This window comes from Cynara cardunculus (assembly GCF_001531365.2).
Source record: "Cynara cardunculus var. scolymus isolate 2C chromosome LG 13, CcrdV1, whole genome shotgun sequence".
NCBI classification, from domain to species: Eukaryota; Viridiplantae; Streptophyta; class Magnoliopsida; order Asterales; family Asteraceae; genus Cynara; species Cynara cardunculus.
In genome coordinates this window covers 13,613,869-13,632,560 of record NC_037540.1, presented here as the reverse complement: position 1 = coordinate 13,632,560, position 18,692 = coordinate 13,613,869, and the positions used below count along the sequence as shown (strand labels likewise).

Sequence of the window (18,692 nt, the reverse complement as noted above, 5' to 3'; positions counted from 1 at the left end):
AAAAATAAATTTTTACGTGTTAAAAAATCAAATAAGTTAATAAGCCATCCCAAACACCCCCATAAGTCAATAATATGAAACATTGTCATTTTTGTTCATTTTATATATATAAACAAAATTTGCCAAATATTAAAAAACAACTTATCAGCTTATTACTTTTTGGTACCACTATAAGCTAATCCAAATACTTTTTACAAAACTCTAATTTTATAATACATAAGTTAATAAATATTTAAAAAAAATAAATAATATAAACTATTTTCAATAAACAATCCCAAAATCCCAAACATCCACTAAATTAATCCGTCAAACCCAGTTTCATTAAAAACAAGAGCGAGGGTCCAACGAGGGAAGATGATTACAACGATCATCTGCAAGCAGTAGCAAGAGTGTTTCCGGTTGGATTCAGTTCCTTAGAAGCGTTCCCATGTCTATTGAGATCAAACTCTCCCGATCGAATCGAACCTATCGCCCCGATGTAAGTTGCTAACCACCAAGTACAAGTATACCAATTTCCATTTGCGTACTGAGAAGGAAGTTTGATTTGTCTGTTAATTGATTGCAGGAGCTACTTCAGGGAAATATCATCACCAAATTGCCTTCTTCGATTTCTCACCGTGGAATTCAATTAACCATCAATGGTTCTGTCAATTTGCAGGTTTCAATTCGTTGTGGTTTGTTTTGATTTGTACATGAATAAGAAAACATAAATTATCCAGTGTTCATGGTGGACTTTTAGAATTCTTTGTTGAGAAAAACGAACAGTTTGGGGTTATTGAAGTGAAATGTCCTAATTTGATCGTGATCCAATCCATTTTGAATTCAGAAGTCATTAGCTTTGACTTCGAAAGTCAGTTTGTATCTCTATGCTATGGATGAGACGACGTATGTTGTGTTGGTTGGGACAATACTTTGCGATTGTTTGAGCGCATTCATGATATACTTAATTTGGTGCTTAGGTTCGTGGAGGATCAGCTGGACTCATTGAATCCCTTTATGGTGTCTTGAAGCCTATTCGAATAGTGTATCCCTCTCTCTCCCTTTCTGACTCATTTGTCTCAATTATTTACTAGTTTTACCCCGGCTGTATTTCATGGTAAACTAAAAAACATGGTCAAGAAAAACGTATATAAGCTTTGAAGTGGTGAACTCAGTTACCTAATAAGGTTTTGAGTACCTTATTTAATGTGTGGATGGCTTCTGTTTCAAGTTTAGGTGATTTGGGCAACATTTTGATCCTTAGCTCATCTAATCTCATTATCAAACATTCTCACTTTTCTGTGGCTTTGCATAACTATAAACATCTGGATGCACTTATTCTGTATGGTGAATCATTATTCACGGTCCTGAAGCGACCAAATGCACTGCAAGATAACCATTGTAATGCATAAAGTGCTACTCGCTGTAGAATAACTGTAATGGATTTCACTATTCCTCTTATGCCAGTTTTAATGTGTTGTGGCACCCTTTTCATGTTTAAGACTTCAAATTCCAATAGTTTCTTCATTGAAACAGGAAGAAGAGCATCGAGGTTCAACCTTCTGGGAAGATCAGTGCTGGCACAACACAGGTATATTATAATGATTGACAAAGAGCTTGTAAAGTTCAAAAGGCACAACCCTGTCATGCTTATTGTAGTTTTAGGTCTTCATCAATTTGTCATTGTATGTAGCTGCTAAATTTTATCAACATTCTCAGTTTGTTTCCCTATGTTTCTCATATTTCCTGTTTTTGTTGACAAGAGAATAAAATTGCATGTTGCAGTGTGTTCAATTCGGCAAATTATCACAATGAATAAATTATATACTCCTAAAACCAAAAGAGTAATATTGATTCTTAATTTTCAAAGACTGACTCAACGACACTTATGCTACCCCTTCTCGTGTGATTAATATCGACAGATACCATTTTCTATGATTCTTAAGAATCAAGGAGAAGAACACAAATTCTATGAAACTTTCCATGGAGCAAACATTAGCATCCAGGTATGATATCTTCAAAAGCTGTTCTCCATAGCATCCTCCATCATAATTCTTTTGTCTATATGATTTATATAACCTATTCAATGTCTACTATACTGTCATAGTATCTGCTAAATGTAGATGTTGTGAGAGGATACTTACATAAATCGTTGTCTGCTACAGTGGAATTCATAATTGAAAGTGATTTAGGTACGAAGTTGATGTTTCTCTATCCTCACTTCTTTAAATGTAATGGATTGCCTTTCTTACCTGTATTTTTGTTGACAACAGCCAGTCTCCCAGAGAAACCAGTTTCTCCTGAAATGGTCTTCTTTTACATCACTCAAGACACACAAAGGCACTCTTTGCTTACTGAACTGAAATCAGGTTTCTTCCTGATCACTAACTCTTCCGTGGTCCTGTGAAAATGGAAAATAGGAAAAAGATATGAAAAGAAATAGTGGAAGACCACTTCACACTACATCCAACTTAATGTGTGTACTTCTCTGATTGATTTTTACAGTTTGTGTTGTTCCATTTATGATATCTGTTTGGGGAATCCCTTACAAAATGTAAGAGAGAGTTGTGGTTCAGAGACCTTACTGAACATAAAAATGTCGTTATAGGATTGTTAAAGGACATACAAAATATTACCCCAGGCAATTAAATTTAATGACTATTGAGGGGTAGGTTCAAGGGGTGTAGTTCGAAGTTCCGAGTAGGTCAATATCCGGGGTTTTGCTTTCCCCTAGTCATATTTTTAACACCCTACTTTTATATTAAGTTAAATTTTTATGTTTTAAGCCTTGAATACAAGGGTTATGATTATGCAAAAGATTCCAGCAGCTGTAACTTCCTTAGATTATCATATTTATCAATTACAAGTAGCTTACAAGGCAAAGCATGAGAAATCAAACCTAAAGTGATGAATTGTAAGGGCTAGAAGTATGTGTTGGCAAGCTATTTAATGACTAAGTAAGTCTACTAAGCATGACAAAGCAAGCTAGTTATGAGTTGTCAAGGCTAGAAGCATGTGTTGGCAAAATTCATGATGACAAGCAAGAGCTAGAAGCATGTGTTGGCAAAATTCATGATGACAAGCAAGAGCCAGAAGCATAACAAATAAAGGCTAGAAGCATGACAAATAAAAGCTAAAAGCATGACGTGTCAATATTCCTTTATATTAAGCATGATGTGTCAAGATTCTCTTCCTAGAAGCATGAGGTGTCAAGATTCTCTTATCCTCAAGTAGGAGGTGTTAAACTCTCATAAGAGTACATGTTTGAGAGTAAAAAGAACACGTAGCTAATGCAATGGATTTACCTATAAATAGGGGTGAGAAGTGTTACTATTAGCTCCATACCAAAAATAAGAAATCTCTCTCTTTATACATAATCAAGGAATTAAGGAAAAGCTAGGCATAATCAAGGCGAGCACTTAATGAGATTTACTGAGATACATAGGCGCTATACAAATGTATTTTATGAATTATTAAGAAACTTGATAAGATGTTTTGTTATGTTTGCCTTACATGAAAATGTTGATGCATTTATATATTCAAGATATATATACATGGCATGTTAAGATGTGTTTTACACATAAGACATGAAAGTTTTATGCATGTTATGTATGACCATAAATATCCAACGCATGGGATATAGAATGAAGGGACGTCTAGCAAACGGACCTTTTCGGGCAGCCTTTATGGACCTGAGGGGGTTAGTGATACGAATTCAAATATAAGAACAAAAAAGTAGAAGATGGACAGAAACTATGGTTTGATTGCAATTAAAAACAGAAAATTACCAAAACAAAGATGATCACTAAACCAGGGAAACTTCCCTCTCTCAAAGCGAGGAGCTATGAGCCACAAGTAACTATTTAGAAAAATAACCGAATGCCTACAAGCTAAAGGTATTCTCCCTATTTATTAGACATATTCCCAAAGCAAGGTAAAACTAAACCTTATCCTTTCTTGGATAAACCTTATCCTTTCTTGGATAAACCTTATCCTTTCTTGGACCATCTTGCATATACCTTCAAAACTTTGGGCTTGGGTAAAACATCCAATTTAGGAGGATTCGTAACATTACTCTCTCCTTCCAATAAAGTCTTGTCCTCAAGACTTTGATCCGGAAATTGGCCCTTGATTATGCTAGCATCCTCCCATGTGGCTTCTTCTCGTACCTGCCCTTGCTAACGAATTAGCCATTGATCCACTGATTTTCCGTCTTGTTCCACTGTACGTCTCGCACAAATCTCCAGCGGCAACAGAACATCCTTGCCATCAAATTCCAACTCAGGTGGCAAGATTTGTGTCACCATAGGTGACATCACATCTTTTTTAAGTAAAGAGATATGAAATACGGGATGGATACGTGACGTCAGAGGTAATTCCACTTTGTATGCAACTGGACCGATTTTTTCAATAATCTTGAAAGGTCCAATAAATCGAGCTTCTAGCTTATGATAAATTTTTTTAGCAACTGTCATCTGACGATACGGTTTCAGCTTAACATATACCCCTTCACCAATTTGAAAAGTAATATCTCGACGCGTTTTATCTTCTTGTTCTTTCATCAACACTTGCGCATGAGCTAGTTGCATTTTGAGTTGCCTCAAGGCTTCATCTCGATCACGTAATTCCTCCCCCATAGCTTCCACTCGTACTTCCCCTGGAATAAACTGAACCACCGTCAGCGGTTTACGACCATAGAAAATTTCGAATGGTGACCGACCTGTAGAACCGTGAAATGTCAAGTTATACCAAAACTCTTCCCACGAAGTCCACAATGCCCACGAACGAGGCTGATCAATGGCTAAGCACCGTAAATACGTCTCTAAAACAACGGTTTATCACCTCTGTTTGACCATCCGATTCCTGATGATAAATGGAGCTCATGTTTAACGTCATTCCTTGCAAACGAAAGAGTTCTTGCGAAAATGACTAAGAAACAATGGATCACGATCGCTAACAATTGATTTAGGAATTCCATGATGTCTAACCACTTCCAGGACAAACTTTTGCAATGGATTTAGCGGTACAAGGATGTTTGATTAGAATAAAATGGCTGTATTTAGACAACCGATCTACCACTACCAAAAGAGCATCATACCCGTTAGACTTGGGTAAACCCACAATAAAGTCCATAGATAAATGTTCCCAAATCACATTACAAAAAAAAAAAAACTATATTAAGAAGTGTCTCATATGTTTGAAGGTTAAGATTGAACACCAATGACCTTACGGAGAGTTACAACCATTAGATATTCGTGCTTGGAAATGGGAACATATCACTATGGATTTCGTAACAAGGTTGCCAAGAACAACAAAAGGTTTTGATGCTATATGGGTCATTGTTGATCAATTGACCAAATCAAGGAAACACAGACATTGAAGACATTAGCCAAAATGTACATAGATGAAATTGTTTCAAGACATGGCGTAACAATATCGATTGTATCAGACCGATATCGCCGTTTTACTTCAAATTTTTGGAAAAGCTTCCAAAAGCAATTGGGTTCACAAATTAGGATGAATACGGCATATCATCCCCAAACAGATGGTCAAAGTGAAAGGACAATTCAGACATTAGAAGATATGTTACGAGCACGTGCAGTCGACTTGAAAGGTCATTAGGATAACCATTTACCTCTTATTGAGAGTTCTCTTATAACTCCAGTTACCATAACAGTATCAAAGCACCACCGTATGAAGTTCTATACGGAAGAAAATGCAGAACACCTGGATGGAGGATGGTGAGAAGCAGTTAGTCGGACCTGAATTATCCAACAAACAGCCGACAAGGTAACTCAAATAAGAGAAAGACTCAAAGTCGCACAGGATAGGTAGAAAAGCTATGCCAACAAAAGAAGGAAGCCTATTGAATTCCAAGTTGGTGACAAGGTGTTGATAAAAGTGTCCATGGAAGGGGGTCCTATGTTTTGGTAAAAAAGGGTAAGCTGAGACCACGATACGACATACCATACAAAGTAATTGAAAAGATAGGAGCCGTGACATATCAACTTGAATTACTAGAAGAACTGAGGGGGATACACAATACTTTTCATGTGTCCAATTTAAAGAAATGCCTTGCTAAATAAGAAGTGGTTCGTGTTGAAGAAATCTCAGATAATGACAAAACTATTATATGTAGAAAAGCCCATAGCCGCCACTGAACGTAAAGTTAAGAAGCTTCGTAATAAGGGGGTATCATTGGTATATGTTCAGTGGGACTGTTCACATGGATCAGAGGCAACATGGGAAGTCGAATCAGAAATAAGAATTAAGTACCCACATCTTTTTGAGTAAAATTTCGAGGACAAAATTCTTGCAAGAAGGGGAGAATTGTAACACCCTACTTTTATATTAAGCTAAATTTTTATGTTTTAAGCCTTGAATACAAGGGTTATGATTATGCAAAAGATTCCAGCAGTTGTAGCATCCTTAGATTATCATATTTATCAATTACAAGTAGCTTATGAGGCAAAGCATGAGAAATCAAACCTAAAGTGATGAATTGTAAGGGCTAGAAGTATGTGTTGGCTAGCTATTTAATGACAAAGTAAGTCTACTAAGCATGAGAAAGCAAGCTAGTTATGAGTTGTCAAAGCTAGAAGCATGTGTTGGCAAAATTCATGATGACAAGCAAGAGCTAGAAGCATGACACGATTCCTCTACATTAAGCATGATGAATCAAGATTCTCTTCCTAGAAGCATGAGGTGTCAAGATTCTCTTATCCTCAAGTAGGAGGTGTTAAACTCTCATAAGAGTGCATGCTTGAGAGCAAAAAGAACAAGTAGCTAATGCAATGACTTTACCCATAAATAGAGGTTGAAGTGTTACTATTAGCTCCATAAGAAAAATAAGAAATCTCTCTCTGTATACATAATCAAGGAATTAAGGGAAAAGCTAGGCGTAATCGAGGTGAGTACTTATGTGATTTACTGAGATACATAGATGCTATATAAATGTATTTTATGCATTATGAAGAAACTTGATAAGATGTTTTGGCGTGTTTGCCTTGCATGAAAATGTTGATGCATTTATATATTCAAGATATATGTACATGGCATGTTATGATGTGTTTTACACATAAGAGATGAAAGGTTTATGCATGTTATGTATGACCATAAATATCCAACGCACGGGATATAGAATGAAGGGACGCTTTGCAAACCGACCTTTTGGGGCAGCCTTTATGGACCCGAGGGGGTTAACAAGGCAAGTATGGCATACTTACATGTTTCAAGTGAGATCTCAAATGAATGTTTATGCATGATAAAAAGATTATTTTTGTGCATGATCAAGAATTTTAGTGAATTACTATTTAGAAAAAGTTAGGCATCATGAACATTATTTATTCATGAAACCATAACTACTCACTAAGCTTTTTGCTTATGTATTCCATGTATGCGTCTCAGGAAAGAAGGAGTAGGTACCTCATGAAGTAGTTACTATTCTAATAGAATTCTGATGTATTATAAGCTGTTGAAATAGTATTTTACGCATTTTCCACTTATGAAGTTCTCCGCTTATGTTTTAACTCTGGTTTAATATTAAGATATGAAAGAAATAAAGTTTTATTTAGTTTCTCTGATAAGACTTGTGTAAAGAATGTAACGGCACCCATTTTAGAATTTGGGGCGTCGTAGTAGTCCTCTGGATATTCGGGCTCCCGGGGGCTTCCAAATGTAACGTCTAACAGAAATGTTAGAAGACCGCCATAATATAGTTGCTCATTTCACTTTAAGTGATTGTACTTCTAATTTTAGTGAACTTCATTATTGTATTAATATAATTGACATATTCTCCTTGTTACGTAGGTGGTTTCAAGATTTCTGGTAGAATTTGCACTCAGTGCCTTCTATCTGATCCTTTAGTGGGAGAGCTAACAGTGGAAGCATCTGCAGTTCCTATTTATTCCATTGACATTCACTTGTTACGTATAGAGTCAATTATGGTTGGCGAAAAGATAGCGACAGAAACGTCTATTATTCAGACTACTCAGGCACAGAGCTTCTTCATGTTGAGAAACCTCTCATACATTACATAGTATTTGAATTTTGAAATGATTAATCTTCACCTTTTCATAGATAGCAGATGGAGATGTCTGCCGTACTATGTCTCTGCCTATTTATGTCGTACTTCCCCGACTTCTGACATGTCCAACCGTGTTTGCTGGGTAAGTTGATGATTTTAAGTGAAATTGTTCTTATTTTAGCATTGATTTCTTCAGCTTGAAGTGATTGGCTGTCTAAATTCAATGCTGTAGTTTATTAAAAGCTCCGACTTTACAGTACAATTTTGCTGCGATAAAGGGCATTTTGTTCATTCTTTAAAAGAAATAAGGCAAGGCAAATGTTACTGAGAGGCATAAGCTGTTATCGTCTCATGCAGAAATTAGAAATCCTTTAATATTGTTATATGTAGACAAGGGAGCGCCAATAAGATACTATCGCTAATGAATTTTGACTCAAATAATAAATGTGTTCTAATAGAATCATGGAACAACAGCAACATCTTTTCATTAATTTAGAGACCACATGAGAAATTTAGAACCTTGTCTCCACCAGGTTCCCTTCATGTGCTTCAGTATCTTCACTGCTGCATGCCTGCCTAGTTTTTGAAGGTATCCATGAGCTTCTTGTTTAATGTTTTTGGCATAGCAAGAGGAGAAAGAGTAGACAAATTCAGTAATAAAGGAATCTTTGGAATTAGTTGTTCGGCTCATTCTTTGTTGTCAGCTTGGTTTCTCCGTGAAGAAAATAAAAAAGATTCAAGGCTTGACTGCCGTCAATTCCTCCAGGGTCCTATTAATATTATTCTGCTAGGATCCTTGTTCCAGTTGTGTTCCTTCTATCCTGGATACATAAGTAAGCACTTGATCATAGGTGACAAATAACAATGTCATCTAATTGCGAAGCCCCACATAATTTGATTTAGCATATCTATCTGTAGTCTAAAAACAGATTTTAGGGTTTCCAGGAAGCATATGCATATAGGAAGGATAGCAATTCTGGAAATCCAAGTGTTATAAGTTAAATAGAATTAAGGCCATATGTGTAGGGCATAAAGAAGGGCTTTGAAATGATTCTTTGGCTGCTTTCTATCTTCATTCGTTTGACAATACATGATAAAAAAATATATAGAAAACTCAAATATTTGCAGTGAAGAAGTTCTTTTGCATTTCATACATATTTAGGAGTTCTCTAAGTTTTTAAATGTATACTTGGTATATCTTTGTAGCAAATGTTTCTGGTAGCATATGGCTTTTATTTGTGACCACCTAAGGATATCATGCATTACAGTGCTAACTCAAGTTTCCTGAACTTCTAGCAATTTAATTTGCCGATAATTTAAATATATCAACTAGATTTTTTAGTGGTCTTAGTTTGACAGACCTATGTAAGCGTTGGTTCTTGCAAGTGCTCCCTCCGTACCAAGATAAATGTACACGTTGAAAAAGTCACACAGTTCTAAATATCTGTAATTATTACACTTTTTAATCAACTAAATGACAATTTTACTCTTTAATAGAGGGAGTAATGAATTTCCATCTCATAATTAAGGGTAGAATTGGAAACTAGGAACCTACTTTTGAAAGTGGACACTTGCTTTGGGACAAACTAAAATAGAAACATGGACACTTGACACTTAGAAAAGCCCACATACAACAAAGACGGGACAGAGGGAGTACTCGTAGGTTATAAAACGATAAGTTTCAGCCACATTAGAATTCAAGAATTGAAGCTCCGAACAATACATGCACTTAAATTTTCTGAACAATCTCATTCCAATTGTCTCTCCCTAGGGTTTAATTTATTTTAGCCTTTTTTTTTTCAGGTAACATATTGCATTGTTTCTTTAAAATACAGGAAAGTTTTAATAAGTAGCCGGAAAAGCTTATGCTAATTTATGCATGATTATACAAGAGCTTCCTTTAACGAATTTTGGTTTATGCTGATTTACGCCATGATTATACAAGAGCTTTCTTTAATGAATTTTGGTTTATGCTAATTTACGCCATGATTATACAAGAGCTTTCTTTAATGAATTTTGGTTGATGCCTACACCCATCTGGGAATTTCGCATCTACTCATTAATCATCAATTCATTTTCCATCTCCCGGGGGGTGGCCAAAGTATATGCGTCACTCATTGTAATGTTTTGTGCAGACCATTTTCAATCGAGTTCAAAGTTACCATCCTTGTTACATTTCAAACAGAATTGTACAACGTGCAGCCAAAATCTGATCCCCGAGCTTTTAGGAAATGGGTAAGAATTAATTTATGGGTATGCATCATTTGCTACTTATTTTGAATTCTGAAATGTTTTGCTATCAAAACTCGCTCCAGGTTGCAATGGAAAGCCTTCCGTTGGAATTGGTTCAATCTAATTGAATCCATGTCCGTGCATTTGCAGCATCTCAAGCTTCATCACGAAGCACAGATTTCACCAAGGTATCATCATTATGTGCTTATTTGGTACCAGTACCTCACTCTTGAACATGGTCAATAATCGGATTATTTAAATGTTTCAGCTCTAAATCCCATATATTTCTTTTCTTGTTTCAAACTCATCATGAATATTAGTTTTAGATCTCATAACTAATGTATATGTTTTGGTTACACATTTTATTATCTAATGAGTAAATTACGTTTTTAGTCCTTGTGTCTACCCTATTGTCCAACTACTTTCTTCCTCCCACTTCTTTATCCACATCCGCATTTGAGATTGCTTCATGGCAGAGCATTCTCATGGCTGGGAGCGTCGTTTTTCTTATTTTTATATGCAAAACGGTGTCTAGACAACTCCTTAAGCAACTACACAAGAGCAGTAGGCACCAACCACCATCTTTTTTATGTTTTTCATAGAACACATAATGTTATGGTAGTGACAAGCTATGGCGATATTGAGTTATGGTTCTTGTTAAACGAAGGTGTAATGATGATGGCGTGACCTTAAGCCGTGTTAAAGAAATCATCACTTTATTTCTTTAGCTTCTAGGATTTATTCCTTCGGGTGTAAAACCACATCATAATAAATTGATCCAGTAAATCCCACTCGAAAGAAAGGTGGGGGTAGGAGTAGGAGTAGGAGTAGGAGGGTGGAGATGCATGTAGATCCAAAGAGTAGAACGATTCTAGCCAAGTTTTTGTGATCTTTTTTGCAAGCCAGCGGTCTTCTCGGGACAATCTCTCTTACCTCTTTAGCTAGAGGTATATTTGGTTTGTACATCCTACCCCTATATCTTTACGATTTACCATATATTTGGTTGATCTGGTTTGGTTTACATGGCCTATTTTTACATGAATGGTTCAAACTCTCCAATGGTTTGATTTAAAGCTATTCACGGATAGGACGACCTTTTATATCCGGCCCGTTAGCAGACTTGACAACCATTAGGCGGGTCCGGACTCGATTTGGAATTTGGTCAGGCCTATCCGGTCTGGTTATATTATTTTTTAACAAAAATGTTATTAATCAAGTTTTATGATAATATTTTTTTTAATAAAATATATAGTTGAAAATGCTGGAAAGTGGAAATGGTTAGAAATAAGTTTTATAGTTGGTATTTATTTTATTTGGACTCAGTTACTAGTTTGTTAGATTTAAACATATGTATTGATTTATTCTTTAGCTTGTTCATTAGATTCAAACAGGGTCATCCTTAACATGTTAAATGCGATATTTTGAACAGGGCCTCCGAAATTTTGGGGCCCAAACTTACATGTGCTCAAGGTTTTTTATCGACCTATGTAAAAATATAGCTGAAATTATTTATGTTCAAGCCATTAATTGTTTGGTTTTAAGTTCAAATCATTAATGGTTTATGTTTAGTTTCAGACTGTTAATCGTTTTAGGTTTACTCCATTTTTGTTTTTAATATATATTCTCTGTTATCTCATTTATGCAATATAATCAAAAGTTTAGGACGTAATAGAGCATCCAAAAAGGTTGGAACGTCACTGGATTCAAACATATGTTCTGATTTATTCTTTAGCTTGTGAAAAAGGCAGCAAAAAATCTTAAGTTGGTAGATAGAAATTGTATAGGTTTTGTTTTTGAAAAAAGGTAAAACATTTTTTAAGGACTGTCAGGCTGTAGGCAAGCCTGACCTATTTATACGGCATGTAAAGGTCTGATCAAGCCTACAAAAAATGCTTGGTTTTTCTGTATTGTCCATTGATAGAAATGATAGATTCACCCTGATTTGTGTCAAACTTAATCCCACAAATGATCACGTCTAATTCGATTGAATGTCAAATTCCAAGAAACTTTCAACTTGGGTAAGCATTTGTCCCGAGCATTGAAAAATTTGATTCGGTTCTTCTGTACAAAAATTATGAAGCTCAGCTTTTATAGTGTAAAACAACACCCTTCAAGCGTATATTTCTGAATTCAAAACCATCTTTACTAAAATGTCGCTTAAGCAACTATAGTCTCCTTGGCCTCGATTGTGTCCTTATCGCCATCCGAGAGGAAATTAAATGGGAGTTTTTCGTTCTTTGATCATATACCCTTCGGGAATGCCTTGGCTACGGTTCATTTGGTGGAAGACAAGTTTGCTCCATCCAAAATACCATCTTTTCACTTCAACAATTTTTCTATAATTTTTCTAAAATATAAAACTAAAACATAAATTTTATAATCATTTCCAAACAAATTCTCTATTTTAGAGATTTTAACATAAATTATATTATTATGATATTCTCTAATTTATCATTCCAATATACTTTCTTAGAATAAACTTTTTATAAAAAAGAATAACTCAATTTCATTGATGAAATTGAATAAAATAATCATTTCTCTCTCTCACCATTAAGTTTTAGAGAATTTTTTATATTTAAAGTTTTCTCCATGATTCTTTTTTTAAGAGAACAAGATAGCAAACTTGTTGGAGTATTTTAGAGACCAAAAACTCACTTTTTGTTAATAAAATCCGATAAACAATAAAATCATATGTTAAAATGTTGTTAATAAAATTCGATAAACAATAAAAATCATTATAATAATCTCGACTTGCAACTCACGTTTCCCTTTATTCCGCTTCGAAAGGGGTGCAAACGCTAGGTTCATTGGACCTACCTATTCGCTATGGACGCTCCATGGCTCGATCTTCAGAAGCTAATTGGCAAGGTTCGACTTGACTGGAGCGAATCGCAACTTAAGCACAACTAGAGTTCACTCACCCACGTGCCCCAACAGGCCAGCAAGCCATTCGTAGCGGCTTAGCCCCTGTTACTCTTTCGAAAGCAATGGTGGCTAGGAATGGCTTCAGTCAGGTCATTGAATCTTCAATTTTAATAAATTCTAGAATTTCAACCGATAACATTCAGATATTTGAAAAACTAGTCTATAACACAATCAACATGCATCACATTGTTATTTTAGAAGGTATTTACAGAATTAATATTATAATTCAACTTCTCTTAATTAAATAATAAACCCAAAATACTTTTAATTTTATTTATATATTAAAAATTTTAATTGAATAAGATGTCATTTCCTCTTCATTGTCATTTTCATAAATTGTTTATTCCTAATTATAAATGTAGCATCTACAAACCCTTCATTTGTATATTAAGAAAAATTCAATTTGATTAATTATGGCATTTAATTAGTATATTTATTGGGGTTGTAACTTTTTCCCAAAGTCATGTTTATTACAAGTAAAATGTCGTATCAATAATCATATGAAATAAAAATTTAATATCGTTTAGTATAATTATCAAACTTTCAGCTTTATTTTTTGACATGAAATCATGACACGATTTAGATAAGTCAAACAAAACGTGTATTATTTGAGGAGTTTAAAATCTAATGACTTTAGTACTCTTTATCCAACTTTCTTTATATGTGTTGAACAAAAATTTATATTTGTACTTGGAATATTATCAAGTAAATTAGACTTTGTTTTTGGAGTAGTAGAAAATAATGTACACCTTTATTAAAAAAATAATGTGCACATTAAGTACAAAATTCTGAAGAAAAAAAAATCGAACGACTTTAATACAAGACGTGTTATATTACTAAGTTTTAGATTAAGACTATGCCAATCAAATGACAGTATATAGGAGCTTGATTATTTGAGAACTTAAAATATGAGATATGTGATATCCATCCTAGTCTATTCATTTAATTTAATTAATTTTATTTAATAAATAAAAATAAAGGATAATTATGTAATTTGTTATATTGATGACAACTCATAAATATATATTTATTTGATATATATATATATATATATATTATTTTAAAACCGTAACTAAATCTCTCCTCCCTCACCCTTTCCTTACCATCGGCACCTCCATCAGCAACAACAATAATTCTTTCTGAGGAGGTGGTTACGTCGGCACCTCCATCAACAACAGCAAGAATTCCCTTCCATCAGCGCCTCCATCACCCTTTCCCTTCCGTCAGCAGCAACAAGAATTTTGGGGAGATGGTTACAAACTTTACTCTTCTTTGGGGAAGAAGCAACAACAGCAACAATAAAAATTTTATTCACCATCTTTCTTTCTACTCTGGATAATGTGTCATCTGGGTTCTTCTCCTCCCATGTTTTTTGGCGAACATCAACCTGCCCCTACTCCTGTTTTCTGGTGTGTGTGTGTGTGTATGTATGTATGTATGTATGTATGTATGTATGTATGTATGTATGTATGTATGGATGCATGTAGGCATGGATGCATGGATGCATGTATGCATGTATGTATGTATGTATGTATGTATGCATGTATGTATGTATGTATGCATGCATGCATGTGTGTATGTATGTATGTATGTATGTATGTATGTATGNATGCATGTATGTATGTATGTATGCATGCATGCATGTGTGTATGTATGTATGTATGTATGTATGTATGTATGTATGTATGTATGTATGTATGCATGCATGCATGCATGTGTGTGTATGTATGTGTGTGTATGTATGTGTGTGTATGTATGTGTGTGTATATGTGTATGTATGTATGTGTTATACATAGACTCTGGTCCTTGAAATTAAGTTAAACTGTGGAATCAAAAAGGTTTTGAAACTAGAGTAGGTTTTATTAGCTCAAAATCTTTTGAAGATATAGAAAGATAACATACGTGTTGAGCGATACATAGGCTCATAGTTGTATTAGTCAGATTCTAAGTCATCACGAACAAACTTGATGATGCAGAGGCTCTGTATAGTACATATAGAGGCTATGTATGTTGGAATTCTCGTTCTTCTCCTTAGATAATGCATTATGTTCTCCTCCCCCTTAAACTATGCTTAGATCAAGAAATGGTAAAATATGCTCGAGCACTAGTTCAAGGAATAGATGCTCTGTATAGTAGATACAGAGGCTCTATATGACAAAACTTAAAGATTGACAGAAATTGGACTCAGAGGCTTTGTACGATGGACTTAGAAAAATAAAATAGATATATGTTAAACTTGAGTGCAGAAGCTCTGTATTATACATACAGAGGCTCTGACTTATCATTGCAAATTGAGCATACCCAACTTACTGATTAATAAAATTGAATCTATTTTCATCAAGAGCTTTAGTAAATATGTCAGCAAGCTGAAAATCTGTAGAAACAAAGAACATCTCGATGGTACCTTTTTCCACATGGTCTTTGATGAAGTGGTAGCGGACATCAATGTGCTTGGTTTTGGAATGCTGCACAAGGTTTACAGTCATGGCTATTGCATTCTCTGAATCACAAAGAATAGGGATCTTATCGAACTCAACACCATAGTCTTTGAGTTGAGTCTTCATCCATATGACTTGGGAACAACAGCTTGATGCGGCAACGCACTCTTTTTCTGCAGTAGATGTCGGCACGCAGTTCTTCTTTTTGGATGTCCAATTCACTAACTTGTTTCCAAGTAGTTGACAACTCCCAGATGTGCTCTTTCTATCGAGCTTACACCCTACATGGTCAGAGTCTGTATATGGAATTAAATCAAAGCCAGAATACTTAGGACACCAAAGACCAAAAACTTGAGTCCCTTTGAGGTATCGAAAGATTCTTTTCACTGCAGAAAAATGAGATTCCTTAGGATTAGCTTGGAATCTAGGACATAAGCATGTAGCAAACATGATGTTTGGTCTACTAGCTGTTAAACCCATAATTCTCATATGTGTGTGTGTGTCTATGTGTGTGGTGTGTGTTTTTGTGTGTGTGTGTATGTCTGTGTGTGTGTGTGTCTGTGTGTGTATGTGTCTGTGTGTCTCTGTGTGTGTGTATGTATGTGTGTGTCTGTGTGTGTGGGTGCGTGCGTGCGTGTGTGTGTGTGTATGCGTGTGTATGTGTATGCATGCGTGCATGTGTGTGTGTGTATGTATGTATGTATGTATTGCATGTATTTAATGTTTAAAGTGGCTAAGTGTTTATCGGTTTGGATTGGTTATTGGATAAACCTTTTTCGGTGAGGATACTCATCGGACAAAGCCTTAGCCTGGTTATTAACTTTGTTGTTATGTGTTGTTCGGTGAGGATGTATCTAGACAGGGTGTGACTGATGAACATGTTTGCCTTTTTCAAGTGTTGTCCGGATAAGGTTGACCGATGAGGAGGGTTCATCGGCCATAGTATTGGCCGATAAAAGGGATTATCGTCGAGAACTTGTGTTCTACAATATGATAATTCACAAATGTTGTTTAAACAATTTTAAATTGTTTTATATTGTGGAAAGGGTATTTTGTATCTTTTAAATGAGATTTATGAACTGAGAAAATATACTGATGTTTTCTTTCAAGACGTGTGTGATGTAAGTCTGTTTTTGAAAGAAATACTGATTTGAGAAATGTTCCTCCCAGACGTGGTGACATAAGTCTGTTCTGGTATAGAACTAGGTTTCTTCTAGATGTGGTGACATAAGTCCGTTCTGGTATGAAACCATGTTTTGAGTTTAACAAATGTTTCTTCTAGACGTGGTGACACAAGTCTGTTCTAGTATGAAACCCTGTTTTGAATGTTTCTTCCAGACATGGTAACATAAGTCTGTTCTAGTATGAAACTATGTTTTGAATGTTTCTTCCAGACGTGATGACATAAATCTGTTCTGGTATGAAACTATGTTTTGATGAGGAAACAAATGTAGCATATCAAGGATAGCAGTGGTCTGTTTTCACCCAATTTGAGTTTCCATGGAAATCCTGATTTTGTGGTCTCTCTCTATACTATTTTATTCAGCATCAAATACATATATTCCTTTATTGTTTGCTATATATTCTACGTTGAGGATCCAGTTTATTTTTCTCGATCAAGAACTATTGATTGTACAAGCTTTTGGATTCTTCCGACCATTAACTTCTTCCCTGTTTAACTTTGATATAGTACTTGAGGTTGTTTTTGACATTGCGTTGTCAACAAGTTAAGGATACTACATCCATATATTTGTAAGAATTATTGTCAAGCAACATGATGTTCAGTAGACATTGAGGGGTCTTTTTCATTCGGATGTCAACCATTCCTCCCTAAAAATGCAACCTTTTACTAAAATTGTTTTTAGAAAAGAAATATAACGTTTTGGTAGTCTATTCGTTCATCATCGATCCCAACATTTGCATGATACATTGATAAGATTTATCGTGATATCTATAACCTTTCTTCAACTTCAACTACCGATTAGGGGTATTTCAGTAATTTTACCATTAGTAAATAATAAACTATTAGACTATACATAACGTGTATATATATGTATATATATATATATATATATATATATATATATATATATATATATGTGGAAAGACAGCAACAACTGGTTGTGCTGTTGTGTCCTTCAATGATCATTTTGCTTTATGCTAACTTTAATAATAATTTATACAGTCCCTTTGCCACAAGAGGGGCAACACTAACAAAGGAAACGTTACATCGTCTTAATCACTTAAAAATAGAATGTTTCTCATTTGTTTTCCGGTATTTAAGACAAAGGAGACCACATAACATCATGATTTTTGTTTTCTTCGGTAAATAATTAAATTTAAACCCGTAAAAACCAATCCGTACCATCCAATGAGTTTAACTTTAAGTTACGATAGATATTGTTTCATATATTTTATATATAAACGTATTTTTGTGTTTTTTCCTACACGTGAAACAGTACCAAAACGGTTAATATATGAAACGATATTATATGTGTTATTTAATATATGAAACAACACATAAAAATTTGTTTGTAATAAGTTTGCCAACTTTTATCGGGTTTGCATGACAAGGACCAAGAATCTTACTCGAGAAGAGCGAAGCCAAGGATCGAAAGTCTTACCCAGTAAGTGAGGGCTACGACTCTTACCATGGTCAGTGCTTACCGGGTAAATTGTTGCATATGATACCGTTGATGGATTAAAATCTTATCCGATAAGTAAGTGATAGTGCTGAATTTGACCGATAAGTACTTACCCGGATAAGCGTTTGGTAAACGGCCCCCAAGTCTTTTAATTACATTAATTGATGCATTGACATGTGAACAATCTACAAATAATGAATCATAAACTTGTTTAATTTCTCAATAGATGCTAATGAACATTCGCTACAACAAAAATCCGTATTATCCAAATATATCTACGTATTCTAACGAACTACTTTATATGAACAAAGTTAATAGGACCAATAATTGTCCGTCATATGTAAAGGAGTTACAATAAGCTGATACGCCATAGGTAAAGGAGTTACATATGTAAAGGAGTTATAAGACTGATTTTGTTGTAGTACTGAGTCTACTGACTAGCAAGAA

General features: G+C 34.8%; 1 protein-coding gene across 3 annotated transcripts; it reads left to right on the top strand.

Moving 5' to 3' along the window:
- Positions 1-339: 339 nt before the first annotated feature.
- On the top strand, positions 340-10,634 carry LOC112524952 (Down syndrome critical region protein 3 homolog). Of its 3 annotated transcripts, none has more exons than XR_003070416.1 (11): positions 340-478; positions 566-658; positions 960-1,024; positions 1,516-1,570; positions 1,902-1,985; positions 2,087-2,171; positions 2,253-2,348; positions 7,789-7,973; positions 8,066-8,147; positions 10,141-10,240; positions 10,321-10,634. XR_003070416.1 is itself a non-coding variant. In XM_025134894.1 (11 exons), the coding sequence occupies exons 1-11, from the start codon at positions 428-430 to the stop codon at positions 10,363-10,365; spliced, it is 948 nt and encodes a 315-aa protein (XP_024990662.1). In that variant the 5' UTR covers positions 340-427; the 3' UTR covers positions 10,366-10,634. The 3 variants fall into 3 exon arrangements, 2 of the variants coding, with proteins under 2 accessions (XP_024990662.1, XP_024990663.1); XM_025134894.1 differs by having other exon boundaries at positions 8,059-8,147; XM_025134895.1 differs by lacking the exon at positions 960-1,024 and having other exon boundaries at positions 8,059-8,147.
- The last annotated feature ends 8,058 nt before the right edge of the window (positions 10,635-18,692 follow it).

Excerpts from the sequence above, each read along its gene's own strand:
- LOC112524952 (XM_025134894.1), top strand. The coding sequence starts at position 428 with ATGTCTATTGAGATCAAACTCTCCCGATCGAATCGAACCTATCGCCCC. Across the intron at positions 479-565 it reads ATCGAACCTATCGCCCCGAT|GAGCTACTTCAGGGAAATAT; the intron begins GTAAGTTGCTAA and ends AATTGATTGCAG. Across the intron at positions 10,241-10,320 it reads CCCGAGCTTTTAGGAAATGG|GTTGCAATGGAAAGCCTTCC; the intron begins GTAAGAATTAAT and ends AACTCGCTCCAG.